The 27,796-nt window shown below is 52.5% G+C and overlaps 8 protein-coding genes across 8 annotated transcripts; 4 read left to right on the top strand and 4 right to left on the bottom strand.

The window, feature by feature from the left end:
• The first annotated feature begins 5,273 nt into the window (after positions 1-5,273).
• BO97DRAFT_404628 (uncharacterized protein) lies at positions 5,274-7,146 on the top strand. Its single transcript, XM_025694996.1, has one exon. The coding sequence runs from the start codon at positions 5,611-5,613 to the stop codon at positions 6,823-6,825; it is 1,215 nt and encodes a 404-aa protein (XP_025552982.1). The 5' UTR covers positions 5,274-5,610; the 3' UTR covers positions 6,826-7,146.
• A 444-nt stretch (positions 7,147-7,590) lies between these two features.
• On the bottom strand, positions 7,591-10,544 carry BO97DRAFT_366193 (putative ABC transporter). Its single transcript, XM_025692607.1, has 8 exons — positions 10,042-10,544; positions 9,742-9,982; positions 9,429-9,687; positions 8,921-9,380; positions 8,778-8,857; positions 8,563-8,716; positions 8,191-8,468; positions 7,591-8,058 (listed from the first exon to the last, which is right to left on the bottom strand). The coding sequence occupies exons 1-8, from the start codon at positions 10,223-10,225 to the stop codon at positions 7,816-7,818; spliced, it is 1,899 nt and encodes a 632-aa protein (XP_025552983.1). The 5' UTR covers positions 10,226-10,544; the 3' UTR covers positions 7,591-7,815.
• Positions 10,545-14,161: 3,617 nt separating this feature from the next.
• Positions 14,162-15,598, top strand: BO97DRAFT_366198 (glycoside hydrolase family 28 protein). The gene is made up of 3 exons (XM_025692608.1): positions 14,162-14,449; positions 14,503-14,919; positions 14,976-15,598. Exons 1-3 carry the CDS (start codon positions 14,234-14,236, stop codon positions 15,432-15,434), a joined length of 1,092 nt encoding a protein of 363 aa, XP_025552984.1. The 5' UTR covers positions 14,162-14,233; the 3' UTR covers positions 15,435-15,598.
• Positions 15,599-16,484: 886 nt separating this feature from the next.
• Positions 16,485-18,646, bottom strand: BO97DRAFT_413048 (arginine--tRNA ligase; the record flags this gene model as incomplete). Its single annotated transcript, XM_025696269.1, has 4 exons — positions 16,485-16,491; positions 16,556-16,969; positions 17,024-18,318; positions 18,422-18,646. The coding sequence occupies 4 exons, from the start codon at positions 18,644-18,646 to the stop codon at positions 16,485-16,487; spliced, it is 1,941 nt and encodes a 646-aa protein (XP_025552985.1).
• A 476-nt stretch (positions 18,647-19,122) lies between these two features.
• On the top strand, positions 19,123-20,560 carry BO97DRAFT_404633 (phosphatidylinositol phosphate kinase family protein). Its single transcript, XM_025694997.1, has 2 exons — positions 19,123-19,487; positions 19,562-20,560. The coding sequence occupies exons 1-2, from the start codon at positions 19,215-19,217 to the stop codon at positions 20,315-20,317; spliced, it is 1,029 nt and encodes a 342-aa protein (XP_025552986.1). The 5' UTR covers positions 19,123-19,214; the 3' UTR covers positions 20,318-20,560.
• BO97DRAFT_404634 (cytochrome b5 reductase family protein) lies at positions 20,341-21,985 on the bottom strand. The gene is made up of 4 exons (XM_025694998.1): positions 21,678-21,985; positions 21,530-21,606; positions 20,840-21,465; positions 20,341-20,784 (listed from the first exon to the last, which is right to left on the bottom strand). Exons 1-4 carry the CDS (start codon positions 21,680-21,682, stop codon positions 20,635-20,637), a joined length of 858 nt encoding a protein of 285 aa, XP_025552987.1. The 5' UTR covers positions 21,683-21,985; the 3' UTR covers positions 20,341-20,634.
• A 62-nt stretch (positions 21,986-22,047) lies between these two features.
• BO97DRAFT_366208 (GIG1 family protein) lies at positions 22,048-23,392 on the top strand. The gene is made up of 2 exons (XM_025692609.1): positions 22,048-22,498; positions 22,673-23,392. Exons 1-2 carry the CDS (start codon positions 22,369-22,371, stop codon positions 23,233-23,235), a joined length of 693 nt encoding a protein of 230 aa, XP_025552988.1. The 5' UTR covers positions 22,048-22,368; the 3' UTR covers positions 23,236-23,392.
• BO97DRAFT_387801 (chromosome segregation protein SMC) lies at positions 23,393-27,677 on the bottom strand. The gene is made up of 5 exons (XM_025693613.1): positions 27,451-27,677; positions 27,230-27,389; positions 25,969-27,179; positions 24,013-25,913; positions 23,393-23,943 (listed from the first exon to the last, which is right to left on the bottom strand). The coding sequence occupies exons 1-5, from the start codon at positions 27,486-27,488 to the stop codon at positions 23,651-23,653; spliced, it is 3,603 nt and encodes a 1,200-aa protein (XP_025552989.1). The 5' UTR covers positions 27,489-27,677; the 3' UTR covers positions 23,393-23,650.
• Positions 27,678-27,796: the final 119 nt, after the last annotated feature.

The following is a 27,796-nucleotide window of genomic DNA, read 5'->3' on the forward strand; positions in this document are numbered from 1 at the left end:
GTTTTTCCAAAAAAAAAAAATTCCTCTTTTTTTTTCTTTGGCGCGGTTAGTGGTTGTTTTCTCCTTCTCCCTTTTCAGTCCGGAGTGAGGGCTGCAAATCCACTTGGCGGCAGTTGCCTCAAGAATATAACCAGAACTTGCAGATGGGGCCAGGCAATAGTCCGACAGACAGAACGTCTAGATCATTGACTGTCAGCGATGAGTCGTTGGTGGGCAGGAAGAACAGTCGTCGTCCACAGTCTGCAATGTCTCCATCGAAAATGAAAAGGAAGAACGGGGTTGGTTCGGGATCAAAGGGGGGGAATGGGGGGGGCAGGCGACAAAGTGGGTTGAGGAAGATTGTGGTGGTGGTGGAGGACTGGTGATGAACAGACGACAAGTCGGGCGGCGGACAGTCAGTGAGACTAGACTAGAGGATAACCGTAGTGGACAAGTCCGGCGTGGGTCGACCGGAAACGAAAGCTGCAGTGAACGGTTGGCAGCCGGTGAGTGGAGGGGATTTAGAATAAAATGATCGATTAACCAAACAATCGACGGGGCTGCAGTCCTTCAATGCACCACTCAACAAGAGAGCGTGTAACCGACGGCTCTGATGACTGGTCCGTCGTGCTAAGCAGTCGTGTCGTGGTCGTCTTTCTAGGGACGCGACTGATGACCCGGGCGATAGGAAGGAAGATGAGAAGTTGAAAGGGACAGAGGGGTCAAAGGGTCAAAGGGTCTTCCCAGTTAAAAGACGGCGTAGATTGACTCCTAAGGTTCAGAGAGGCCCGAGGGAGAATGACAGAAGGAGGGGAAACGAGAAAGCAGGTGCAAAATCAGGAATGCGCGGGAAAAAAAAAATAATAAATTTAATAAAAGGTGGGGAGAGCGAAAGCAAAGAAAATACAGTAGCTAAGGAAGAAAGTGGAGAATGGGGAGAACAGGTGGGAATCTCGACACCAGACGATCGTAGTAGAAGAAGAAAATTAGAGAGGGGGAGAACAAGAGGAGAGAGAGGGGAAGAGAATGAGGGAGGGATAGTTAGTGATAGCAAGGAAGATCGGATATTGATTGACTGATTTGATTACCACTAGTCGGAGCAACAGCAGCGACAATAACAGCAGTAGCAGCAACAAGGACGGGGAGATCGAAGAAAAGGTACAGAGGAAGGATTGGATGGGTTGGAAAAAGTGCTGTGCGCCGCCTCGGTTTTTAATGGAAATCATCCATCAGTGGAAGGAGTCAGACTGTCGGTTTCCTTTCTTTACTTTTACAATCATCATGATAGAATTAGAAAAAGATTGAGGGAGAAAACGCTTTTCAAGCATACTAAGGTAAGTACCGAGTGTATACTTACCAAAGTGAAGAAACACACGGCGGATGCCGCTGCCGCTGCCGCTATTTTCGTTTTCGTTGCTGTGTTTCTTTACTTTCTTTATTTTCTCCTTTTATTCTCTCTTGTATTTCTTCTTTCTATTTCTTCCATCGTCGAGTACTCCATGTGAATTGTGGATTTATAATATCATTGGAACAAAAAAAAAGAGAAAGCAAGAGTTGAACTCGGAACTATCCATCGCGACCCAACCGAGGACGGAAAACAAGCTATATATTCTCAAGCGAAACAAAAAAAAAAAAGAAATAGAATGATAGCGAAGAAACAGAGTCTGGTTCCATCTCACATCCGAACATCCCTGTCCAGAGGTTAAGATTATCCCGTGTCTCTTGTATCCATACTCCTCCTTCCCTTTCTCTTCGCATACTACCCTCTCAGCTGCATAGAGCACTTCATGCCTTCTGGCTCGTCAGATTTGCCCTCTCGAGTCCGAAGTTCTGGATGTTTGTCTCCAATCCGGATGAAAAGGAATCGAGTCGGAGCAAATCGAAGAAGAAAGCAGCAGAAGGGGGTGGAGATTGTCCCCTGAGTGGCTGTCGCCCGCTGCCTGATCGGCCGCTAAGAGTGAGTTTGACTATGCATTCCATTACTGATGACTGACTGACTGACTGACTGCAGTGACTGATGATAGATACTGACGGAAGGCAAAAAACGATAGTTGCGAAAATTCTACTTTCTGATCATCCTGGTCGAGATGACTCTATCAGCATGACTCGATAATCTATCCACCTAGGCGATTGTTTGTTGAACGAAGTGAGCGGGAGAGCCATCACCTTCACATCCGGTTCGCATTGTGTCCTGGCTTGTATACGTCACGAGGATTGTAGGATGCGATTCAATCCATAATGATGCGATCATGGTATACTCCGTACTGCGACCTCCGACAGGGAAGAAGAGACTTGCAGCTGCAAGGTGGGAATCGGAATTTAGTCATTGGCGTATTAAAACAACCATCACAGGTAACTTAAGGCACGATGATGAAGGGCCATAAGATCGGTCCAAAAGAACTTCCAGGGGAATTGTGATAATCGGTGTACAGTAGTACTCCATCCATGCTTTCCATGGAACGGCTGGTAATTAACACTAGATATCCGCGATACCCCAGGAGTCTACCCGTGCGGTTTCAGGACCCGGTGCGTGGCATTTCATCCCCGGCATTGCTTCCCCACGGCACACATGGCCCAGTGAGTCAGTGACATCAATGGGCTTGTTCGCGGGAGCCTCATCCAGCGTCAAGATCTCCGATCATTCCATCCCTTGCAGGCTTGAGATAGCCTCATTCCCGGAGAGTCGATCTTTTGCTTCAGAGTCCTCCACAGATCCCCCTCGTCGATAACAAGAATCGATTCTTGGCCCGAAAGATCCCACGTGCAAATCGACTCCCCGTAGGATGAGCTACAAATAGATAAGGTAGAATCATAGGCTCATAGATGACAGTGGCTATGCATGATAGGATGAGGACGCAACACCGCTCTGCCTGTCAAGCCCGAAGTAACAGCCAGTTCTGATTGCCATGTCGCCTTGGTGCAACCTCATGATGAGGATGGGAATGGAAGGCGGCGGTCCCTCGTGACCCGAACATGTCTCGCAGGCAACGAAACGACGAGCCGGGATGCTCAATTGTCCCGAGATTCTGTCTCAGCCAGTCCGCTGGAAGTAGACTTACCCAACCACTAGTGCCATGATCGGGGCCAGGTGAAGTGTTATCTAAGGTTGAGGTTGACATTGTGCCGACATCGAGGGTGGAAATAAGAAAAGGGGCGGGTTGAGGGGGAATCCACTTCAGAATTAAAGATGGGCGGGCTCCATCGACGGGAGAACCCTGGGTCTAAGCGGTATCTATCCACGGACCAGCCGGAGTTTCTCGCAACATCTACTCTACTCTCTACATACTGACCTGTACTTTGTACCTGGCGACTCTCTACTTACTGTATCATCGTTCCTCAATTGCCAATGTGTTCCCTCCCACTCCAAACTCCCCTTGTGACCATCTCTGGTTAATTACTTTCCCCGTCGCAGGTCTGCAATCCGATATGGTTTGTACCTGGTCCATCCGAAATAACCCCGTCCCTGTTGGCTGCCCAAAAGTCCCGAACGATGGCAAGGAAAACCCCCCATTGCGGCCCAATGACGGTAGCCTCCACACCGCGGGGCACACACCCAGCGTGGTGAAAATTTCTCATTCGGAGGGGGCCAAATTGACAAAAAGAAAGGGGGAGGCGAAGAAGCAAGAAAAAACTTTCAAGCATCAAGGATCCAGGTTACAAAATGCATATTGAGTTTATTCGAGCTCATGGACAGGCATTCTTCAGCCGACCCGATCTAGCCCAGCACACCGGATAGAAAACCCTGGTCCATGAGCAAGTTTGCAAGCAGATTTATCCTACTCATGTCATCGCCATGACATAAAGAATTTGCTCCCATTTGTTTTCTGTCTTCCAGTTAGCCAAGAACCGTCTTCACCCAACTTACCGGTTCTTCTCCTGGCGGGCTGATAAGTTTGCTACCCTTGTGGAAAGGCCGGTGAGCGAGCGGCATGGAAGACCGCGTCGAAGCGCGCTAGAAAACAGGATCCCGGCAAGCGAGCCATTACGACTACAGTCTTCAAGCCCTAGGAACCTTGGAGCACTGCACAAGATCGAACCATTGACTGTATACAAGTACTATTGGGATTTCCGAGAAAGATCCCAAGCTGCTAACAAGCCGGCACCCAGCCGGGTTCATCCTTCATTTCCCCCAAGCTTCCAGGAAGCCTGTACTCCGATGACAGTAATGATGATCACAGTAATGTCAATGCCATTTCAAATTGCCATTCAAAAAGCTTCCTCGGGCATTAATACTCCATGGATCTCATGACTTAGAGTCTCTTCTCCCCTGGACCTTGTGACTCATACTGAACCGACAGGCATTGGGATCGTGTCTCCATAGATCCGGCAAGAATGAAGATGAATTACCGCGACTGGGTGGATTCTCTGCCTCGGATCCGTGTCTTTCACTGGGCCGGAGAAACTTACTGTAAACCCTCTCTTCGAATCTGAAAGCAGGTGACTTCGCTCGAAAGACGTACAGCTGAGGCTGAATGAGATACAACTCTATCGCTCTTGGTGCGTCATTTCTAGGCGCCACGAAACTGTCAGCGACAATTGATCCACAAGGGGTACAGTGCATCGGCGGGGCGTTCCGTCTGCATTCAACAGTCTTTTCAGTCACAATTACACCCCCTGCGAGTCGGCTGTGCATGATAATTTCTCTCGTCGAACCGGCCGCAAACAATCCGATGAGAATTCTTCTACCTGTTGCTTCGACGCTTGTAAGCTTGCCTCCCAAGTGCTTATTGATGCCCAATGTTTCGAATCTCCCTGATGTATGGCTATCGCCGCGAAGATATGCGTGCTAGCTTTATTTCACTTTCTCCATCCTCCAGCCACTTGACATCGTCCTTGTTGGTGTTGGCGATACACCGTGATAGTAATCTCAAGGATCCATTAGACTTATTTACCCCTCAACATGCTTCCGTCTTTGCTGAAACTCCAGAGGCAACCCTGACATATGGAGTACAAGCCATGAGCCCGTTTCAGGTAATCCAATTCATAGTGTAATCTTTGCACAGTAACGAGTTGCCAAGCTAGGTAGAAGTACCGTAGATACAGTACAAGCTGCAGTACTCCGTACAAGAGATGAAGCGATAAGATAAGGCTGAGTCATGCAGTTGCCGGGGACACGGGAATCACCCAAACAAAAGAGCGTCATCCCCAGCCTCCTCCCCAACCACCTCAATTTCAGCCTGGACGTCGCTTGCTTGTGTATCGGTCGCGCTACGTGGGTTTCTGTTTCGCTTTCTCTCTGTATTGTGGGCAGGCAAGCCGGTACTGACACTGACGCACTCGGCAGCGCATACCTGCGATCGGTCTTCCACATCCACCCTCTTATCCACGTTCCACATTCCATCCATCTGTCTACGACATTATACATCTCAAGTGGATCGCGTGATTGAGATCGAGCCTACCAAGAACCTGACAGTGTGGGTAAGCAATCCCGCATTCCAGTCAGTCTCAATTAATTCAACTATCTATCAATCAACCAACCTATCGATCTCTTCACCAATCTACATATTCTTTCACACGTTCATCATTCGTCCATCAATCGATCTATAGGACCTCGATTCTAACCAAGACGTAGAGTGTTTGTCGAGAGCATCCCGCTCTTGACAGCCACAGCCATCACCACAGCCGCCAACAATGCCTCCAGTCCAGACTGCCGGCGACTTCCCCGGCATCTCCATCCTCGAAACCCTCAGCACAACAACCGATTCCCCTGACCGTGCTCTATCAACCAACCTGCACCCCCGAACCGGAAACCACAATGCTCTCCACCTCTTACACGCTCGCGACACGCAGTATGTTCCCGGCACCGGTACCGTCGAGGCCCACAACATCAACATGAAAGGCCTGATGGCGCTCTTCGCCATCATCGGCGCCGCCTTCGTGCTCGCGACGATCTGGTTCTTCTTCTGGGCGAAGAATGGCGGCTTCGTCTGGCGCAAGGGCGACTGGGAGGAGTACAAATCGACCGTGCTCCGGCGCAAGGGCCCAGACGGCCGTACCCTGAGTAATGCGACCAAGAGCACGAAGCTCGGGGGCGGCAGCATCGTGCACAAGGGCTACAGCGACGACGGCTACACCTACACGGAAACGGCGACGACCATCACCGAGAAGACCGGCGCTCCCGGTGGGGAGGAGCGCAAGCGCCGGCGCAAGCTCAGGGAGAAGTTCCGGCGCCGGCGCAAGGACGACGAGATGACCACCAACTGGGAGAATGAGGTCGACGAGGATGTGGCCGCGTATCGGAAGGAGAAGCCCGCACGCATCGGCGGCATGAACCGCGAAGGCGACGGGACGACCTACTACGATGGCAGTGACTACGATCTATCGAACCCGCCCAGTTACTGGCAGGAGCAGCAGAGCTCGGTCAGTCAGGTGCGGGACTATGCGTACGACCCGGTGGTCGAGCGGCGCCAGAGCAAGCGACGCGATTTTTCGTTTGTGGCGGGCAGCGAGGAGCTCTTGAGCCAGGCAGACGAGCACCACCACCGCGCCGTCCGGGAGCCGTCGGCCAGGAGGCATAACCGGAGACGGGAGCGTCGGAGAACCGCCCCCGCCGACGGCAGCACCAGCAGCCCGTCCCGCTCGTCTAGGCAGAGTAGCCCGCGCAAGCGCGACAGACCCTCCGTGACGGGCCACTACACCGAACCCTTGGATTTCACCTCTTCGGCACCTTCCCGCTCCGAGTATCAGTATTCGAACGTCGACACCGAGGACTCAGGCACCAAGAGCTACCACCACCCCATCCCGGGATTGAGCAAGGGCTACCGTCGTGAAGGCGGCCGGGGTCGTCGCCGCGATAGTCTGAGCGATAGTGACGGAGAGGAGACTCGTTACTCGAGACGACGTTAATGCGGCCGGAAGGCTTTAGTCGACACACTCATTCCTCCTCACTCAAGTTATGATATGTGGTTGTATGCGAGTCTGTAAATAATGGGTTTGGCTTCTGTTTTTGTGTTTTCTTCTTTGGCCTTGTTTTCTTCGCTTCAACTGGAAATGATAACACGGGATCATGATTGAATGGGATGGGAGCTATGGACGAGATTTGCAGGATCAACGCACACGAACGCACATGTTGCTGCATTCCGCGCGTGCCAGGAGTCCGTTCGGGATATTAACGTGGATTTGGACATGGACATGGAACTGCGGGATCAGATTTAGTATCACTCATACATACTTAGCTAGTCAATGTCAATGCTTATGAATGTTTTCAATTACTATCTATCACCTCGTGTACCTTTCCCCGGCTAGTGCTTGGATCAATACCAGGTAGGTCATATTTGCCCTCGGTTGACTCGACAGATCATAGATAGAGGCCTGCAACCCGCGGGTTTTATAGTGAATAGCTTCCTGAGCAGCCTTTCAAGTACAGTACCTTATCACGCAAGTGACGCAGCCAATAATATAAGAAAGCCTACAGGCCTCTCACCAAGTACCTTAATCATTCACCCAAGCAATCACTAGGTAGGGCTCCGCGCTTACACGCATCGCAACCTTATCAACATCACCATCTCGAAGAGAGAAAGACTGAGTTACGTATCCTATCACATCACGCTTGCACCTTGAATCCGGCTAAAACACGAACGCGGGTTAGTTTCATTCTATATGATACAACAACCCCTTCGTTCATCCATTCCAGAATTCTCCGAGAGGCGAAAACGCCCGCAGATGTGCATCAGCCGATCTGACCCGCACACCCGAACAAACATCTTACTTGAACCAACCTACGCCTCACCTCGATCCATCCGCCTCCAAAGCAAATCTAGCTCTCAACCCGATTCTTCCACCACCGAGGAAGAGTCCCAATTATGTGAGGAGATATACCGTCCTAGTTCATTGGAGCTATCGCCTCAAGAAAACCAGCGCCAGGTACCCGAACAACCGATATACGGCGATGATGCCTAGCAGGATCCCGACCCATTTACCCGTGCGGCCTGTCGCGTAGCCGTACTCGTGCAGCACGCCGGTGCCGCGGATCTGGCATTGCGCGGCTAGGTCTGTCTGGTACATGCAGGTGCAGTCGGCGGTGCAGGCGAAGATGCGGTCGGAGAATTGGTTAACCATCATGCCTTGGAAGACGTATGCCTTTTCGGGGGAGGGTTGGGTTAGTATTTGTTTGGTGGAAGGGGAAGAGTATGTTATGTAGACTTGGGACTGACAGTGCGGGGGCTGATGATTGTAAGTTGATCAGGGAAGTGTGGAGAGCGGAGAAGTTACCTGGTAATCAATGTAATGAAAGACATATTTCCAGAACGGGTTCAAAATGGTTTGCGCCACGAGGAAACCACCCACCGCCATCCAGAGTCCGTTGGCGAAGGCAACTAGGGCGAGGGCGATGACGAAGTTGGGGAAGATGGAGGAGATAAAGACAACCAGCGATTCTGCAGCCACGAGATCCAAGAATATCCACATGATCCACGTGAAGAACGCCGTGGCGTTTGGTGTGAGGTTGTTCAGCCAGTAAGCGATTGCGGAGTAGAGAAGGGAGATGAGAACTGGGAAGGGCCGGGTTAGAATCCAGGAGATGATGGAATGACGTCGAGTCAGGCTGTGAGCGGTGAGAGAAGAGAAATGGAGAGTGAAGCGTACAGAGAAAGGGGAGCCCAATGATGAAATTGGACACGAGGAATGGAAAAGAGCCGTAAAGACCGTTTGCGCGTTCTTTGGTAAAGGTTGCTAGGTCCTCGAGGAAGGCGGGTACGTAGGCGACGGCCATGAAACTCATGAATGCGGAGCCAAAGAACTGGTGTCATCAGGATATGTGCCATATTGACTAGACCCGGGCAGATCGAACGAAGACTTACAATGGAGTTGATGAAAGGCTGGATGTACGCCTGTTCGGTGTGCAACCGCAGCCAGACAGTGCCTACCATTATGGCCAGTGCTGTATAACGTCAGTAAGTTTAAGCTCTGGCTCTTCTTAGCATCCTGGCACTCTATCACGTACCCATGTACATAACGATCCGGATCCCGTATGCCACAATGTCGCGATGGCTCTTGATGAAGGCGCGGTGCAAGAGAGAAATGATAATACTAATCATCCCCGGATGGCCGAGCTCTGCGATGTCGACCTTCCTAGAGTTCTTTTCAGAAACACTTAAGTCCTGCGATATCTGTTCATTCAATGCGTTGCATTCGGCAGATAGTCGCCAAGCTGAGCGAATCTCCTCCACTTGGTCCTCCGGCGCGGCGAGTGTACCGCTAGCAAAGTCCGCGCTGATCAGGTCGAGAATAAACTCAGCCGGATTTGTATTTGGCGGAACACAATGACCGATTCGGTCGAAGTAGTGCGGTACATCAGTAACAGGGCCAGAGTAGCAAGTCTTTCCACCTGATAATAGAAGCAGCTTATTGAAGAGTTGGAAAGTGGTTGATGATGGTTGGTGGATGCTGGCGATAATAATGAGCTATCAGCCGTTAGCATATTGTGTTATTTCCTTCGACTGCAATCCTACATGATTTGTGACAGCCAGTCTCTTGATGTAGGAGATAACTTCATAGCTGGCGGTTGAATCCAGACCACTGGTAGGCTCGTCTAAGAATAAAATCTTAGGGCAAGTGATCAATTGACTGGCAACACTAAGGCGCCGTTTCTGCCCACCGCTAATGCCCTTTCGGATTGGAGTGCCAACCAACGTTGAGGCCTGATTCTGAATCCCGAATGCTTCCAAAAGAGTCCGGATGCGCTCTGCCCGTTGCGATTTGGAGACGGAACTGATCTGATTAGTGACCCATTTGAGATCGCCCAGTAGTCAATGAGGAGAGTACCTCGGCAGAGAGAGATCCGCTGCAAACTTCAATGTTTCCTGGACGGTCAAAGAACCTATCAAGGCATCTTCTTGCTCCACATAGGACGTGAGTCGACCGAAGGTTGTACTATCCATGGCAGACCCATTGACGTAGCACTCTCCTGAATTTGTTGCGCCTGAGGATGCCACACGACGAGCAAGGACGTTAAGGAGAGTTGTCTTGCCGCATCCTGACGGACCCATCAATGCGACCAGTTCTCCTGTTAAAGAGGTTTTAGTCGACACAAATCAGCAAGTAGCATCCGAGGTGAAAGCTTACCACTCTGGACTGAGCCACTGATCCCGTCGATTAGCTGTCGGGGTAGTTTTGTTCGACGGTCCTTCACCGTGACTCGTAGATCACGCCAAGCAAAACTTTTTACTGTCTTGTTCATCAAAAATTGATGTGCTTCATTCCGTTCCAGGTCGAAGTCATCTTCCTTGGTCGGTAATTCAGACTCCATAATCAGCAGTGAACTGTACCACTTCGTCGAAAGTATGTATGTAGCCTTGGTGTAGGTTAACTAAGGCGCTGACAACCGAACTATAACCTCGAAATTGTGTATGACTCGGAGAAAAGGAGCAGGGATCGGGCAGGATCTGAACAGCAGAAGAGAGCCGTCATAGGGTCCGAAGTCTCACCACAGGGTTGCGTCTTACTTAAGACGAGGCAGAGCCCACGATACGATCTCTGAAGGGATGAGATCGCCGAACATGCTCGGCGTCATGGATCATCCTTCCTAGCAGCTAGCTGAGAGGGGAACCCTGCATGTCAAGGTCAGTCAGTCAGTCAGCATTCCAATACAGCAGCAACCGCTTCAGGGACGAAGTTCAGCGGGCCATGGATCTGAAGCCCGAAACAGTTGATGCCCGCTGATAGGGCGTCGCTGCCAGTGGATGTGGATAAGGTTCCCAGTCCCCAAACTGCCCGAAAGGTTTTTCTAACTGGGAGAACAATCCCATTGAGTTGTCCCTCTATTGTTCCCGGGTGTGGGTGTCTGATTGAACACGAGGCGTGGGTTCCGAAGGGGGAAACCAACGCAAGGAAAAACAAACAACTCGAGCTATTGACTCTAGAGCGCTGGCTTGGTACAATAGTCCGCCATTCCGCCGTTATGATTGGCTTGGGCGCCCCTTCACTGCTCTGGGCGAATGGCACATTTTTGGCCAGCTGAGCTGAGGATCCAGCTGAAAATAATGACGAAGGTCGATTGTGATTGAATCCTGTCGAGCAGCATTTTCGCCTCGTGCTCGACCAGACAGTGAGTCCCGTTGCACGGATGCCCAACCACAGCCCTCGGCTATGCTCCTGCCATCGTATTCCAACTGCTGCTGGCTGAACGCCACTTATAAGCGATGACCGGGGCCAGGATAAAGTCAGCAAGCCCTCTCTCAGGTTAACGCGGCTGCGAATGAGTGTAATCACGTAGTGGTTCACGGCTCCCTTTCAACCGATGGTTTACCGTCGTTGCAGCAGCGCCCGAGCAAACCGTTTTCGGTCAGCCATCACACACCTTGTACGACGTGAAACCTCCTCGCACAACCACACTGATACAGCAATCAGCTTAGCTATCAGCCCTGTCGAGTGTCTGTCGCTCACTTCTCTTGTTCTCAGTTTTCTTTCTGAAAAAGGTTGAATGACCAGAGCGGTTACGTGGTGAGCTCGATGTGATTGATGGTTGCAGTCCCATCTCACGCTGTGTACCGTATGCGACGCAGTTTGGAAGTGTGTCTGTCTTACTCAAAACGACAAAGAGCCGCAGAGAACCAGGGCGGCTTTTCAAGCTGGAGAGAGACATGTTTCGGCCGAAGTGGGCTGGGCCATCGTGGTGGCTCGTTCATGCGTCTGCCGTCACCCGTTAGAATGACAGCTACCCCAGATCAACGATAAGCCCGACGCTGATATTGGCCCGCTCTCTGCTTGATCGCACAATGAAGCAGTTGTTGCTGTGTTCATCCTTGTCTAATGCGCTGTGGATGGATGTGCTGATAGTAGCCGCATGTTAATAGCATGAAAGTAGAAGAGGGGAAGCGCGAAGGCTTGAAAGCTCTGGGGGATTGGAATAGTCGCCTTTCACTTTCCTTGGGGTGTGTTTCCACCAAGCACTGTAATGAATGGAGAGATCACCTAAATGGTATGCACCAATATATATATAGTATACACCGCGCGCACACGTCCAAACACAAACACACACTCTAGTAATTTCCCCCCCCCCCCCTCTCTCTCCCCTACTCTTGACGCATACTACTACTTCCACATCAACAATCTCTTAAGTATGCCTATTCAGCCGATGCTTCCACCTTCCAATCTTTGAACGGCTGAGATAGTTGATAACCTTAGATGCAGACAAAGTCTCGACATAAGAGTATGGTACATTGAACTCGAAATTACATGCTCCGTTCGGGAGGCATCATTTCCGCTCTTGCTCGTGTACCCTTGGACTCGGCACAATGTTTCTGGCGTGGCTTGTGATAGAGCTTGGAGGTTATACATCTACCTCGTTACACAACATCAATACTTCCTTGCAAACATCCTCAAGAATATAGGCTCCTTGGCTAGACCAAACAGACCAAGATGCAGGGATTGATTATATATCTCAAGCAAAGCTAGCTGTTTTCTAGCTTCCAAGTATGAAGTATGAGACGAAAGCTAGATTGACATGATCTGGGACCACAGACTACTTTGGAAAGAAATGTAGAGAGCCATACTAGTACTAGCCTGCAGGGTCACTGGCCTGCCTGGCTTGCCTGAGGCTCTACCTGGTAGGCACGGCTCTTTCCCCTTTCCTCCAAACCCCCCAGGCAGCTACTTTTCGTTTCAGATCTTCATTCCCAGATCCCCAACAGAGCTTTATCCACCTTCTGATCTCTCCCTAATGGAGCTGAGCTGACGACGATCATCCACAAGGAACACTATCTAAGATCCCTCTGGACAGCGAGGTAGATTATCAATCCCGAATCACTATCCCGTCGACTACTTGATCAATGGTAAAGAAACTTGCACCCTCTTGCTTCACCATCTTCTCTCGGCAGCAAGCAAGCAATCGTTCCAGAGATCCTTGTCTCGAAAGAACGGGGTCGGTGACATTCTCAATTCCCATCAGGCGGCTTCCCTTCTTCCGCCAAACCGATTGAGGCACCGTTGCCAATTGCCGGGTTCGACACGGGGATACTGGGCATCACGCCATACGAATACAGGTTACTCCTTAATATAGTGCAGCAGATACGTCAATTTATGTTGGGACGGTAGGGGACCTATGGGACCTCGCCCGACTCACAAGCATATTGCAAGTTTGCAACTGGCAGGTGCCAAGAAGTCCGGCCATTGAGCAGGCTCCGTTTCAACACAACACTCAAGGGTTCGGAGGGCAATAACTACCGCCGAAACATGCCCAGAAAGACCGTGGGCCCGATGTCTTACTAGAGCAGCCAGTTGACCAATGTCCACCACAGGATTTATGCTCTTATCGATTAAGATGGGGCGAGACCCGCTCAACCTTCCAGAAGTATGCTAGGGTGGAAGAACAGTCCAGGATCACGGTGGAAACTGCTCATTTAAGCTTGCATTCGCTGAGGAACCTTTCTCCTAAGCCAAGCTTCCAGATAACAAGCTTAGCTTGACTTGCTTGACTGAGTCTCTCCGTGGGTCATTTGTGTTGGCCATGGGCCTTGTAAGGCTGGTTTCTCCTCTGGTCAATTCACATCTCGCGAAAACCTATTGTGCATGGTTTGAATCTCCCATGCTGTTGCCTTCAACAAGCCGATAGCCGAGGGAGTGGAGAGCACGCAAGCCACCAGGCACTAAACCCGCTCTGCCTTTTGCTCCGTCGGCTTTTTTTTTTTTTTTTTTTTTTCTGAGGCGTCAATGGCTCCGAGCGATATTGCAACCACCGACGATCGTGAAACCGCCCGCCACTCAAGGAAGTGAAATATATTGCCTGGTCAGAGGGTCTGGCTTGATGTCTCGGGTCTGGTCCGAATGGGATATTCAGTGGTGCCTAAATCGAAGCATCGATCGGCGTGAATGGTCAACACTCGCGGCAGAGAACGGCCTCATGTTTCATGTGTGACGGACGAACCGTTTTGGAAACGGCTGAATGACCTCCCGAAACTCTAAAGACCCTGTCTGGATTCGAATCGGGTGCTCTTCGGCCTCAACTTAGCCCTAAATGATCTAGTTGCTCGGACTCAGTCGCTTCTGGGTCTAGCAGTGTGTACCTTCATTTTCAAGTTTCCAGACTACTTCCAGACCCCGTTCGATATAGCTACCAGTAGCTCGGAAAAGAGAAACGTGCCCCCTTGTCTGTTCGAGGCAACCCAGGCGTGATAGCATAAATACCTTCTCCCTGCCCTGCCCGTCATGGTTGATTCTCTTCCTCCTCATCGCACTCCTTTGCTCTCTTTCCTTCCTCATCCAGTCTCTCTTTAATCCTTGTCTCCTGTTGATCCAGGTTTCCGTTCATTCCAACAAAATGCATTTCATCAAAACCTCTCTCTTGGCTGCCACCATGGGCGCTGCGCTGGCCGCGGCTGCTCCCACCGACATTGAGAAGCGCGCCAGCTGTACCTTCACCGACGCTGCTAAGGTTAAGTCTGGCAAGACCTCTTGCTCGACCATCTACCTCAACAACATCGCGGTCCCCGCCGGTGAAACTCTCGATCTGACCGGCCTCAAGACGGGCACCACTGTAGGACGCCTTCTTGCTCTCACGCCTGGCGCAAGCTAACTATCTTCCCACAGGTCATCTTCGAGGGTACCACCACTTTCGGCTACAAGGAATGGAAGGGTCCCTTGATCTCCATGTCCGGTACCGACATCACCGTCAAGCAGGCCTCCGGCGCCAAGATCAACTGCGACGGTGCCCGCTGGTGGGACGGTAAGGGCGGCAACGGCGGCAAGACCAAGCCCAAGTTCTTCTACGCCCACAAGCTGGACCAGTCCAGCATCACCGGACTTCAGGTCTACAACACCCCCGTGCAGGCCTTCAGCATTCAGGCTAATCACCTGACTATCACTGATGTGACCCTCGACAACTCCTCCGGTGCCTCCAGGGGCCACAACACCGATGCCTTCGACATTGGTTCCAGTACCTACGTCACCATTGACGGTGCCAAGGTTTACAACCAGGACGACTGCTTGGCCATCAACTCTGGACAGGTATGTTGACCACCTCTAGCCCATCAATCGGATTCCATCTCTAATGATGCCTGCAGCACATCACCTTCACCAACGGCTACTGCTCCGGTGGTCACGGTCTCTCCATCGGCTCCGTCGGTGGCCGCAGCAACAACATCGTCTCTGACGTGACCATCTCCAACTCTCACATCGTCAACTCCCAGAACGGTGCCCGCATCAAGACCGTCTACGGCGCCACTGGTTCCGTCTCGGGTGTCAAGTTCGAGGACATCACCCTCTCCAACATCTCCAAGTACGGTATCGTTGTCCAGCAGGATTACAAGAACGGCTCGCCCACCGGTAACCCCACCAACGGTGTCGCCGTCAAGGACATCACCTTCAACAAGGTCACCGGTACCGTTGAGAAGTCCGCCACCGATATCTACCTCCTTTGCGGTTCCGGCAGCTGCTCTGACTGGACCTGGTCCGGTGTCAGCGTCACCGGCGGTAAGAAGAGCCCCAAGTGCAAGAACGTTCCCGCCGGTGCTTCTTGCTAAGCGGGAGCAACTTCGGTCTGTTCCACGCTTTGCCTTGCCGGCTTTAAGAGTGCGATCCAATGGTGATGGGGTGGCCCTTCAATTGGGGCAATGGGGATGAAGTATACTTCTCAAGCTCCTCATGGGAGTTGGTACAGTACTTGTGCATCTAATCTATAATTCATTCCAAATAATCATACGTCTTGATTGGCAGCGACCTATTTCTTCACAACTACTATAGAATCCGTAGTTTCAGCATTCGCTCCGAGGGCAGTAGTCGTTCGACTTCAGAAATTTAATGAAAGAACAACTACTGTACACGAATCCAGCAAACGCACTGCACCTCGACACATTATACACACGTTTGTAAGCTCGGGTTATACACACGGACCTACAGCCACACGGCGTCTAGATCACTGTACACAGAGAGCGCAAAGCTTAACAGCCAGTCTACCTACCCATTAACTATTATCTTTCGATAAATAAACCCTCTGAAAGACGTCGATCGCTCGCAGTGCCCCGCAGGTATGCAGCTCCCCGTTCCCGTTTAAGAACGGGAAAATGGTCGCATCGCCTCTTGGGCTCCGGCGATCGGCGGTATCTCTTAATCTGCGTTCAACCGGGCCAGGGCCTCTGGCCAGAATGCATCCTGTCTAGCTTGTCGCATGCCTTTCCCTTTTTCCCTTTTTCATGAAAACAGTGAGCACATATGAGATTGTACGGCATGACATGAGCCCGGGGGTGAGGGGGCGGGCAGTTGTTGCGGGTACCAAGCTCAGCTACAGTAGATACTGGATGAGAACGAAGGCTGTGCATTTGCCGGGGCTATGGCATATGATATGATTCGAAGCTGAGGTGCTGTCATCGCACATCGATCGGGTTCTCATCTTCATTGATTATTACGTACGTGTGTGTGTCTTCAACTATACGGAATGAAAAAGGTACGCAGAAAGAAAAGCAAGAAGGCCGTTTGAAAAGGCTGAAAACAATGCTAGGTATTTATGAACTATGCGAATCGAGATCTAATTTGACTTTTTATCTTTTTGTGTCTTCTTCTTCTTCTTCGGGCATTTACATACTGGGGAGGAAAGTTAGTATACTGCTTGAAAGGATCATGATCGGGAAGACGGGGTGTAACGTACCGGTTGACGGGGCTGAGACCGACAACCCGCATACCGTTGTGAAGGACCTGGCGGGCGGACTCGTACAGAGCCATGCGGGCCTTCTTGAGCTCGGGCTCGCTGCCGACGACCTTGAGGATGTCGTAGCTGGAGCTCAGGACGTGGGTCATGCGGAACAGGTAGGTGAGGATGGTGGTGGGCTCCAGGGTCTTGGTGGTGTTGAGGAGGACATCGGGCCACTGGGCGAGCTGGCGGGCCAGGTCGATGGCGTGAGGCTCCTTGAGCAGGCTGAGGTCGGCGTCGTCGAGCTCCTCGACGTTGAGGCCGGACTTGCGGACGATGGAGCACAGACGGGCGTGGGCGTACTGGAGGTAAGGACCGGTGTCACCCTCGAAGGAGGTCATGGCGTCCAGGTTGAAGTCGTAGCCGTTGATACTATTCGTCTGGTTAGGGGGGTTGTCTGCCTAGTGGGGACTGGGAGTTACATACCGCTTGCCGGTCATATCCTGGACCATGACGGAGGTGATACCCAGGATGTCGGCAACCTCCTCGGGGTTCTCAACCTGCTTGTACTTCTCCTCGTTCTTCTTCATGACCTCGTGCATCTTGTCACCCACATCCTTGAGGATATCGTCCAAGAACTTGACGGTACCCTTACGGGTACTCATACCGCGGACCATACCGAAGTTGATGTGCTGGCAGCGGCTGGCCAGGTCCTTGTGGCCCATCAGCTCGGTGATCTTGAACAGCTGCGCCAAGTGCAGATCCTGCTGGGCGGCAACAACGTAGATCATCTTGTCGAAGTTGTACTTCTCCGCACGCTCCGTGATGGCACCGATATCACGGGTCAGGTAGAGGGGCGTGCCGTCCTTGCGGACAATGATGGCCTTGCCGAGCTTCTTAGCACCGTGCTTGGTGAAATCGACGATGACAGCGCCCTCGGACTTCTCGGAGACCCCGGTCTTCTCCAAGGTCTGGTAAGCGGCAGTCATGCTCTCCTGCTTGATCTGGGACTCGCCGGAGTAGACATCGAACTCGATGTTGAGACGAGCGTAGGTCTGCTCGTACTTCTTGATACTGAGATCACGGAAACGGCGCCACAGAGCAAGGGCATCGGGGTCGCCATCCTCCATGCTCTTGAAGTAGCGACGGGCGCTCTCGTCCTCACTGACGTCGACGAGCTTCTGCAGCTCCTGCTCCAGCTCAGCGACGTCCTCGCCCTTCTCCTTCTTGGCCTTGATCTGCTCCTTGAGCTCCTTGATGGGGCCCTCCTGCTGGGAGACAATGTTGTTGATCTTGACGTACACATCAAACAGGTGGTTGATGGGGTCCTTGGTCAATTGCTCCTCGTTACCGAACTGCTTGAAACCGTTGGCAAGCAGACCATACTGCTTACCCCAATCACCGAGGTAGTTCATCTTGATCACATCCCATCCCATGACCGTGTAGAGGTTGGCCAGGAAACCACCGATGATCGTACTGCGAAGGTGACCAGCGTGGAACGGCTTGGCGATGTTGGGGGAGGAGAACTCGACGATGATTCTCTTGCGGCCCTTGGAGGCATCGGAGGGGTCGCGAAGACCCTGGTTACCGTTGGTACCATACGAGGCCTTCTGCTTCAGAATACGCTTGATGACGGACGAGGTGATGATCTCAGGCTTGAAGAAGAATTGGAGGTGGGGGCCGAAGGGGACGGGGGGGAGGACGAGGTCGGATTCGGGGAACTTCTCGGCGAGCTCCTTGCACAGCTCCTGGGGGTTCTTCTTGATCTGGAGCGCGGCGACCTACAGATGCATGAAACTACATTAGCCCGTCTGTCGCAAGAAGAACACCGAAACCCGAGGGCTGTTGGCGCCTCAAGGTGGGACATTTTGGTATATCGCATACCGGCAGCACCAAGTCACCCTTGTCGAGCGAATTCGTCCATGACAGGCGAGAGTAGATCTTCTCGGCGTCAATGCCAGTGGCAGCGCCCAGCTTCTCAGCAATGTGTTCTCTGTAGAGATCGACGGGGTTCAAGGAGGGGAAGCAGTTGGGGAACTTGGCGGTCTCGGTGGTGGACTGGAGGGTGAGTCCCTCGACGGAGGTCGCGAGGTCGGCAGCGGAGGACATGGCTGCAGCAACGTTCTGCTTATGGGTCGCAGTAGAGAAGGATGAACGCCCAAGGTTTAATTGGGAGGAAGAGAAAGCGCAGCGAGAGAAAGCAAAGCGACTATTTTGTGGACAGTATGACTGGGCGGCAGTCTTGAAAATGGCGTTAGAAAATGGGCGAGCCCCGCTTAACAGAAGGCGACCCATAAATGGAGGGGAAATCGCGAGTCGGAGAGAGCCTGAGGAGCCTGACTTAGTTTTTTTTTCTCGGCCTGGCTCAGGCTCAGGCAGAGAGAGTTGACTCAATGCGGCAGTTGACCTTCTGCTCCTCCCCGGGCGGTGAATCAATCAATGATTGAGCATCACATGACTCTATCAAGCCCTCCCTGGAAGAACCCTATTCCTGTCAATGCCCCAATCCAGTCTAGTCTCTCCTGACGTCACTCTTCTGCAGCGCGCCCTTTCCGCGGTCAGCGGTTCGACTGCAAGTCCCTGAACTCGCGTCTACAGACTCGAGGCTATCTCATGATGCAGAGTCACCACTCGAGACAGTGCCGCAATTCTCAAGATCACACCTCATATCCAGACAATGGGTAACAGTCGCCACGCGGCCCTATCCAAGTCCATTCAGCGGGCGATCTTCCGCGATCCCGCGAGCTTTCGCAAGACGCTGATCGGAAGATTCCTCGCCTTCTTCACGCTTCTATATATCAAACTCCTTCGCTACGGACACGTGCAGTTTCAAAAGCTGCGTAACGAGGTCTGGCAGATCGACGAGGAGGAATACAAGGCCAGCTTCCGGGATGACAACAAGAAGACTGTTTCCTTGAAGCCGATGGGCGACCTGGGCCTGTCAGGATCGGTGTGTGGGCCTTTACCTCCCTTGAAGAATGTGTTTTGGCTCTGACCGCAAGACCTATGTTCTATCTCATAAAGACCTTCTTCAGCACCTCGAACTCCCGCTTCCTGGTCAAAAGCCTGCCCCGCCATTTCGAGCATTCCTTCTTCCGCGACGACATGTTCGAGCCCTACTACAGGTACATGACCGACCATCCCGAATCGCTGCTGGTGTGGATCACCGACTACGTCTACTCGCCGTACTGGACGATCGGGAACCTCGTGGGCACCACACCCGCGCACCACATCATCATGGAGAACCTGCTGTGTGGGCGGGAGGCGGACCCGGCGGCCGACGAGTGGGAGACCTACGACCTGAAGCCCATCGACTATTTCTACCCCGAGCGCGATCTGGTGCCCGACCCACTAGTCAGCAAGGCCACCTTGGGCAAGATCGCCGACGATTTCGACGACAAGGTCCGGATCAACCAGTCGACGTACGTGGCCCTCATGCAGACGCTCGAGGCCGACACGCTGTTCCTCGAAGCCGCGAATGCCGTGGATTACTCGCTGTATCTAGTTCGTTTTCCAACTTCCTCCACACCTGATATCGTCGGGAGGCCCAACCCGTGGCGGATCGGGTTGGAGTCTGCGGATGGGAAGTGGAAATACCGGGCCGTGATTCTGGATTTCTTCTGGGCGCGGCACAAGCTGCACGCCCAGGCCATGACCGGGATGGTCCAGACCTTTAACATCATCGGCCGCCAAGGGCCAATGACAATTACAACGACGGCAGACGAGTATCGGAAGAAGTTCTTGACTATGGTGAAGGCCATGATCGAAGTAATCGAGTAGAGCTGACGGTGAACTTTAATACCCCATCTTCATGTCTATATCTGTGCACTGAGTATTTAGGAGAATATCATGTCGTTTTGTTGGACGACCGACTAACGACTTGGTCGTGTCAACTAACATCGTTTCGTTTTTATTTAGTTGTCGCTTTTTCGCGTTCACTCGTAACACCGTATATCTACACCCAAGATAGCCAACGATGCAGCCTTTCAACGACGCGGCGTTCTATCATATCTATAGCCTGTGGAACCACCCTCTTTCGCATCGGTACAAGCAGACGCGGGACGAATGTGAGCACTGCAATCCACACAGCCGACCGCTTAGAAGCAGAAGACCTGATCCTCGAGCTTGCTGACAGGGCGGGCCTTGGTATAGCCAAGGGACTCGGTGGCCTTCTTCATGGCGCTGACCATGGGAGGGGGACCGCAGAGGAGGATCTTGATGTCGCTGGCGGGGGCAGGGAGGCGTTCCTGCGATGCATTGTTAGCCAAAAGGTCATACAGAATTGGATAAGGCATGACAAACCTTGATCATGTCGGGAGTCACGAAACCAACGCCACCGGTCCAACCCTCGGGAGGGTTGTTAAGGACGTAGTAGATGCGGAAACGGTCGTCCTCCTTGGCCAGCTGCTCGAGCTCGTCCTTCATGAGGATGTCATCGGGGTTCACGTTGGCGAAGATCAGGTCGACCTGGGTGTTGTCATTGCCACCGTTGCGGGGGCGGTTGCGAACGATAGCCTTAATGATCTGGTACATGGGAGTGATACCGGTACCACCAGCGATCATACCAATGTGACGGCACATGTTGGGAGTGTACACCATGGCACCCTTGGGACCGCGGACCTTCATGGTCTGCCCGACCTGCAGGGTGGTCAAGTACTTGGAGATGTTACCCTGAGGGTAGGCCTTGACCAGGAGGTCGAAGTAGCCCGCCTCATTGTCGGAAGAGATGGGAGTGTAGGAGCGGACAACCTCCTTGGGCTGGCCCTCGATGTTGGCGGCGAGAGAGATGTGCTGACCGATGGGCAGACCCAGGATATCGGTGGGGCGGGGCAGCGCGAAGCGGTAAATAGTCACATTGTGAGAGATATCGGTCTTCGCCTTCAGGGTGAAGTCCTGGAACTCAGTGGGGTTGAGAACCTTGCGCTGCTCTGGGGAATACGGTTTCGCATCAGCAAATGAATGATACAATCATAAAAAGAACGCAGGACGTACTGTTGCCGCTGAACAACTTCCAGCCAACGAAGATAGCAGCCAAAGCGACCGCAAAGGGGACAAGGGCCGAGAGTGAACTGTGGTCGGAAAGTTTCAGTTAGTCACCAATGGCAATGCAGTGTGAAAATAGTGCTCAGGAACTACGTACCTCATAATGACGGATCCTCCGATGGCGTGGAGAAGAATTGGCGACGAGGAGCAGGAGGAGGGAGAGGGAGAGGGAGGAAGAGGAGGAAGAAGGAAGAAGAAACTTGAAGTCAGAAATAAAGCCGCTGAAGTGAGTGAGTCGGTCAAGGATCGGCCGGCAAGAGGAGGAGACTCGATGTTTTGTGACGGTAAAAACGGAAAAAACAGTCAAAAACAGCGGCAACTACCAAGTCACGGGAGGGGAAATTCCCGATTGGGGAATTCACGGAGTGCGGATCGGCTTATCGATAAAGTGCCTGTCTGTTTTTTAAGGGTCTGTTGTTTACATTAAGATTACTACCTAGTAGGAAGACAATCGGAGCCATGAATAGTTTTAATTCTCTCCCAGACTTCCGAGTTGGTTGCATGGCCAATCCTCCTTCTGCTCTGCGTTTTGACCTTGGGTAAGCTGCATCTCACCTTCAGCCGAGCGCGGAATCCAGCCCCGTTGGGGATTTCCTTCCCAGTGTTTTCTCCTCTCCTCTCTTGGGGTAAAGAAACCCGTCTCCCCTCACGCCACCTCCGACTCTCCACGACTCTCATTTTCCCTATCTTGTCCATCAATTCCGATCCCTCCCTCTCTTAGCTTGCAGAAGCATAGATCTCTCTCCACTCCTTCGGATAGACATCCTTAGTCTCCCCATAATCCCACCATGACGATTGACGCCAACCCGGCCGGAGAGCCCCCAGCCTTCAACCTTACCGAGGTTGATCGTCAAGTCCTTGCGCAAACGGACGAAGAGTTCCAACTTCACGATTGGGAGGATCTCAAATCCATCATAGGTGTGTGTGCCGCATTCTTCCTTATGTCTCTGAACTCTTTTCCCTATGCATTATCTGCCTTACCCGACCCCTCATTCCATTCCTCTTTCCCTCCACCGTAAAACAATTCCGCCTCTGGTTCCGCAGAGCCCCCCCAAAAAACACACCCAACTAATCCACCCCCCGCACCCCCAGCGCGCAATGATCTCGGCATCTTAAAGCGGAAACCCTCCGACCTGCACCGCTACCTAGCCTGGTCAGCCGCGACCAAGAAACAATACGGCACGATCACGAACTACATCTGCCAGGAGCGGCTGCGGTGGGCGCAGCCCGACACGGACAGCCAGAAAACGGCGGCGGCCGACAGCGGGCCGGTGTTCCCCTACAACAACCCCACGCCGTTCGCCGACCCGGCCGACTACAAGATCCTGCGCAACGACTGGCCGTACGGCATGAGTCCGGGCATCGCGCACCTGGTCGTGTGGCTGCGCACGCCCGTCGCCGTTAACAAGACCGACGGCGACCTGACGCCCGAGTCGCGCGCGCTCATCGAGGGCTTTGTGCTGCGGACGTTCGTCGGCCGTCTGGCCGCTGAGAAGGGGCTGTTTGCTGACTCGCCTCGTGATCATGTGCTCTGGTTCAAGAACTGGACTGCCTTGCAGAGTGTTCGGAGTCTTGAGCATATCCATGTGCTCGTTAAAGATGTGCCTGAGTCGATTCTGTTGGAGTGGACCGGGGAGGGTCCGCCGCAGCATTGAGTCAGTCCGTCAAGTTTGATAGTAGTAGATGGCGGGTAAGTGCGGGCTAGATATATATTAAGCGGGATCTCCCTCCATAAACAGACTTCTCAGTTTTTTTGAATCTATTTCTCGTCATAGCGCACCCGGGACTGGGGATCAAAAGAAATCTCATTTGGACTGCAAACCTAACATTGGGAATCGTAATCACCACACAAATCATACATAGAAGCATATTAGAATACAATGAACAATGCAAGAAAAGGTGCACCGAGGAACTAATCATTTCTCCCTCTACTTCAAACTGCGAAAGAAAAAACTGTCCATCGAAAGAAACGCAACCCATCGAAAAAAAAGGCGCCTGCTCCCCATAGCCCATTCCGAAACACATCGAGCAGTAAGCGAACTATCGAGAAGCTATACCCTACACCCTGCATCATGTCTTTTGCTCCTCCACGAACTTGAGTGCCTCTTCCCGCGATACAACGTCAATGGTACTGGCCTTTTGCCGGAAGCTGACGCCGTAGCACTTCTCGGCCACGTGCAGCATCTCCGGGCGGAAGGTCGTGCAGATGAATTGGCCGTTCGTCGAGTCGGAGATGGACTTCAGCATCTGCGCGACGGCGGTACGGTACTGCGCGTCGAGGTTGGCGTCGATCTCGTCGAAGAGGTAGAACGGGGCCGGGTCACAGGCCTGGATGGCGAAGACCAGAGCGAGCGCACACAGACCTAATTGTAATTTGTTCGAGTTAGCCAAGAAGATGTGAAAACGCATGAGCCAGAACGAGAAGTGCTTACTCTTCTGTCCACCACTGAGCTGTTGGATCCGTTGCTGCTCGTCGTGCTTGCTGTTGAAACTGACGCTGATCCCCACTCCCACGTAGTTCTCCACGCTCTCGCGGGTCTCCTCCTCGTCCTCGGATTCCAGTTCGTCCGCTTGTCGGAGAGCGCGGTCGGTCTTGCGCTGGATGATCAAGCGCCCTCGGCCAGCGGGGACAAGCTTCTCAAACACATTGTGGAACTCGCGGGAAACCTGCTTGAAGGTCCGTTCAATGGCCTCATCCTTACGCTGATCGAGGACAGTGATCAGGTCATCGATGGACTTCTCTGACGCCTCGAGCTCCTTCCTCCGGTTCGTCAAAGTCTCACGTTGCTTGGTAAAGCTGTTATACTGCTCGAAAGCCTTCTTGTTGACGTGAGAGTATTTCTTGAGGCTCTCGTTGACCTTGTGCAGCTTCTTCACTACGGCGTTCGAGTCGGTGTTCTTGTACTTAGTGAAGGCTTCATCCGGCAGCACACCCAGATCGCGGATATTGGCAGCACATTCGGCAGCCTGCTTGGTCAAAGCGGCCTTCTTCTGCATGCTCTTCTCCATGCGACGCTGGTGCTTCTCAATGGACTTCGCCAGCTCCTCGAGTTCGCGCCGGGTCTCGGCGTTCCGCTGCTCGAGCTCCGAAACCCGGGCATTGGCCTGGTCGATTGAGTCATCCACCTGCTGAAGTCGTTGAGCAAGCTTCTCGAGAGCCTTGTGCAAGCGCTTCATTTCGCGCTGTGTCTCCTTCAGGTTGCCTTGACCATCATCGTCTGCCATGTCCATGTCCTGGCCCACAAGTTGGTCCAGTCGAGGGTTAAGGTTCTCCCGCAATTCCACCTCGAGAACGGACTTGCGAGCTTCAAGCTCACTACGTTGACTAGAAAGCTCCTGATACTGGCGCCGCAATTCTTGAGCAGTGTTGTTGAGAGTCTCCAAGCGCGCTTCCTCTTCATTACTGAGCGCCTTTTGGAATGCCGACTTCAATTCCGCCTCGAACGCGTTGACCTGATCGGTCAAAGCAGCCAGGTTGTTCTCGATGTTGCGAATGGCCCGGCGCTTGGCTTCAAGATTATCGGTTTTCTTCTGGAGGAGATCACGCTTGGCCTTCAGTTCTTGTCGCATCGGCCCGCTGCTGTTTTGCACTTGGTGTCTCTGCTGTTCCAATTTCTGCAGTTCACCCACAGATCTCGTGATGAGCTGATCAAGCTTCTCCAGTTCTTTCCTGATCTCCGTTCCACGGCTCTTCTTCGTCTCATACTCATCTCTCCATTTCGTCAGATTCTTTACGGCATCGAGCCTGGACTGTCGTGAATCATGGAAACCACCAGTAAGGGCACCTCTCTTGTCGGAACGATCTCCCTCAGGAGTGATCGCATTGACTCCATGGCTGCGAGCGTATTGCGAAGCCACCTGCAAGTTTGGACAGATGATCGTCTTGCCAAACACGTGGTTGAAAGCTTTCTCATACTTCGCGTCGAATTGGAGCTTCTCGATCATTGGAATCGTGTCACTTGCTCTAGGCATGTTGACCGGTCTGGTTCGTAGCCTGTTCAAAGGCATGAATGTGACTCTGCCAGCCTTCTCCTGCTGGAGGATTTCCAAGACTTTCGTGGCAGTCTCATCAGTGTCGACAACATAGTGGAACAGGCTTTGTCCTGCTGTGACTTCGACGGACGTCCGATATCTGTCACTGACCTCGAAGAGTTCCGCCAGGGTACCATATACCCCCTCAAGGTTATATTGGCGCTTGATTCTTCTAACAGCCGCAATACCGCGGCTTGTGTTGTGATCCATCATCTGAGATAGGTTGCGTTCCGCGCGCTCCACCTCATTCGAGGCATTCGATAGAATCGAGTCCAGCTTCGCTTCTTCTCTCCAGAGCTCTCTGTGGTTATGTTAGCATAATTCTTAAAAGAATGGCTTAGGTTCATTCAACATACTTTCTCTGGTCCATCAATCGATCTCTCTCATCCTTCGCAGCTTGCACCTGCTGTTCCACGGATTGCATAGTGTCTCCTCTGCCGTCAATCATCTTGCGCAAGCGTTCGGTTTCCGGCTCAAGTAGCGCAATCTCATTATCGAGCTCTTTGATGTCCTCTTGGGTCTGCGCCATGACGTCCTGGACCGTAGAAATGGAAGTATAGTTCTCTTTGATCTCCGCTTGAAGCCACTTGTCCCGCTCACTCTTGTTGCGGAAACGTGAGTTGCGACCTTGCTTAGCATACAGCCGTTGGCGTGCCGTCTCGGCTTCGGTGAGCTTGGATTTGACAGCCTCCTCCTGATCTTTGGCAGTGTTGAACCGGGGCAAAAGCTCTTGCAGTTCGGCCTCACGTTCCTGGATCGCTTCTTGAACGGTCTTCAGGTTTTCATCATGGCGCGCCTTGAGAGCCAGAGCGGCAGCCTGGTTGTCGGACAGCGATTTGGCCTGCAATTCCACCTGTGCCAGATATTTGGAAGCTTCGCGACGCTCGTCTTCCAGCTGAGTTTTGTCGACCTTCAAAAATTCAATCTGTTGCTTGCACTCTGCGATCTCAGCGTCGATCTGCGCCATTTCCTTCTCGCCTTGGATGAAGCGATCGCGATTCAGATCAGTGTCCTCAACACCCGTCTGCCTTTGCTCTTCGAGACTGTCGAGGAAACTGGCGATTTCGTGCTGTTCGCGAGAGTAGATAGTGTATTCCAAGCATCTGCGCTCCTTGTCCTTCTCCTGATAATTCCTCAGCTCATCCTTCTCTTCTTCAAGTTCCGACAGGCGTTCGTTGATGAAATCGAGAAGCTCGTCGATCTTCGCTCGCTTATTGTTCGTCTCGTGCATGATCTTCAACGACTCCGCACGGCGGGCTTCGTAGACCTGAGTTCCGGCGACTTCCTTGAGAAGATTGAGGCGCTCGGAGTCCTTCATGTTGGTCAAGGCCGTCACGCGACCCTGGGGCACTATGTAGTAGGGGTTCGACCGGGAGAAACCCGCCGACTCGAGCAGGTTCATCACATCGGATTTGGTCGCGTTCTTCCGGTCGAGGGTGTATTCGTCTTTCTTCAGACCAATCGTGCGACGAAGGACGACCTCGGGCTTGCCAGTGGGGAATCGATCGTCCGAGTTGTCGAAGATAATCTCCACGTACGCCGACATCACCGCGGACCCCGAACCTTCCTGTTGACCGTCAGCTTTCGCGCAACGCGAGAGTGTTATCTGTCACGTACGTGAAGGAGCGCCTGGCGCTCCTCTCGGCCTAGGTGCGTATAGGCATCGCTGAGGACGAAACGAATGGCCGCGAAGAAGTTACTCTTCCCGGATCCATTGCGACCCACGATCACATTGTGTTTCGGTGAGAAGGGTTCGATGACTGTTTGGTCCTTGTAGCTGTAGCAATTAGATTTAGCTTATTGCCCTTTGATTTTAGACTGATTGCATGGTCTCTTACCTCTTGAAGCCCTGGATAATAATCTGTTTGACATACATCTTGACGAGGCGGCGCGCGCGAGACACGAGAAACAATGGCAGTCGACTACAACGACCAAGTCATCACGCTTCAACCACAGACAAGAAAACCACAGGAGCCTACGCCCTGAGTGGTGGTCAATGGGGCGGGGAGAGGATCCGAGAATAAACACCGGGAGTTTGCTCGGACACTTGCGACGAGTGCAGTGCTGACCTTTTGAGCTAACCAACCACGCGTAACAACGACCCGATTGCAGGTGTTCCTTCGCACGTCGCGGGGTTTCTGCCGGGCGGTCAACAACCACTTTTGGGCCCGCACTCAAGGTCCC

This window comes from Aspergillus homomorphus, assembly GCF_003184865.1.
Source record: "Aspergillus homomorphus CBS 101889 unplaced genomic scaffold BO97scaffold_11, whole genome shotgun sequence".
Classification (NCBI taxonomy): Eukaryota; Fungi; Ascomycota; class Eurotiomycetes; order Eurotiales; family Aspergillaceae; genus Aspergillus; species Aspergillus homomorphus.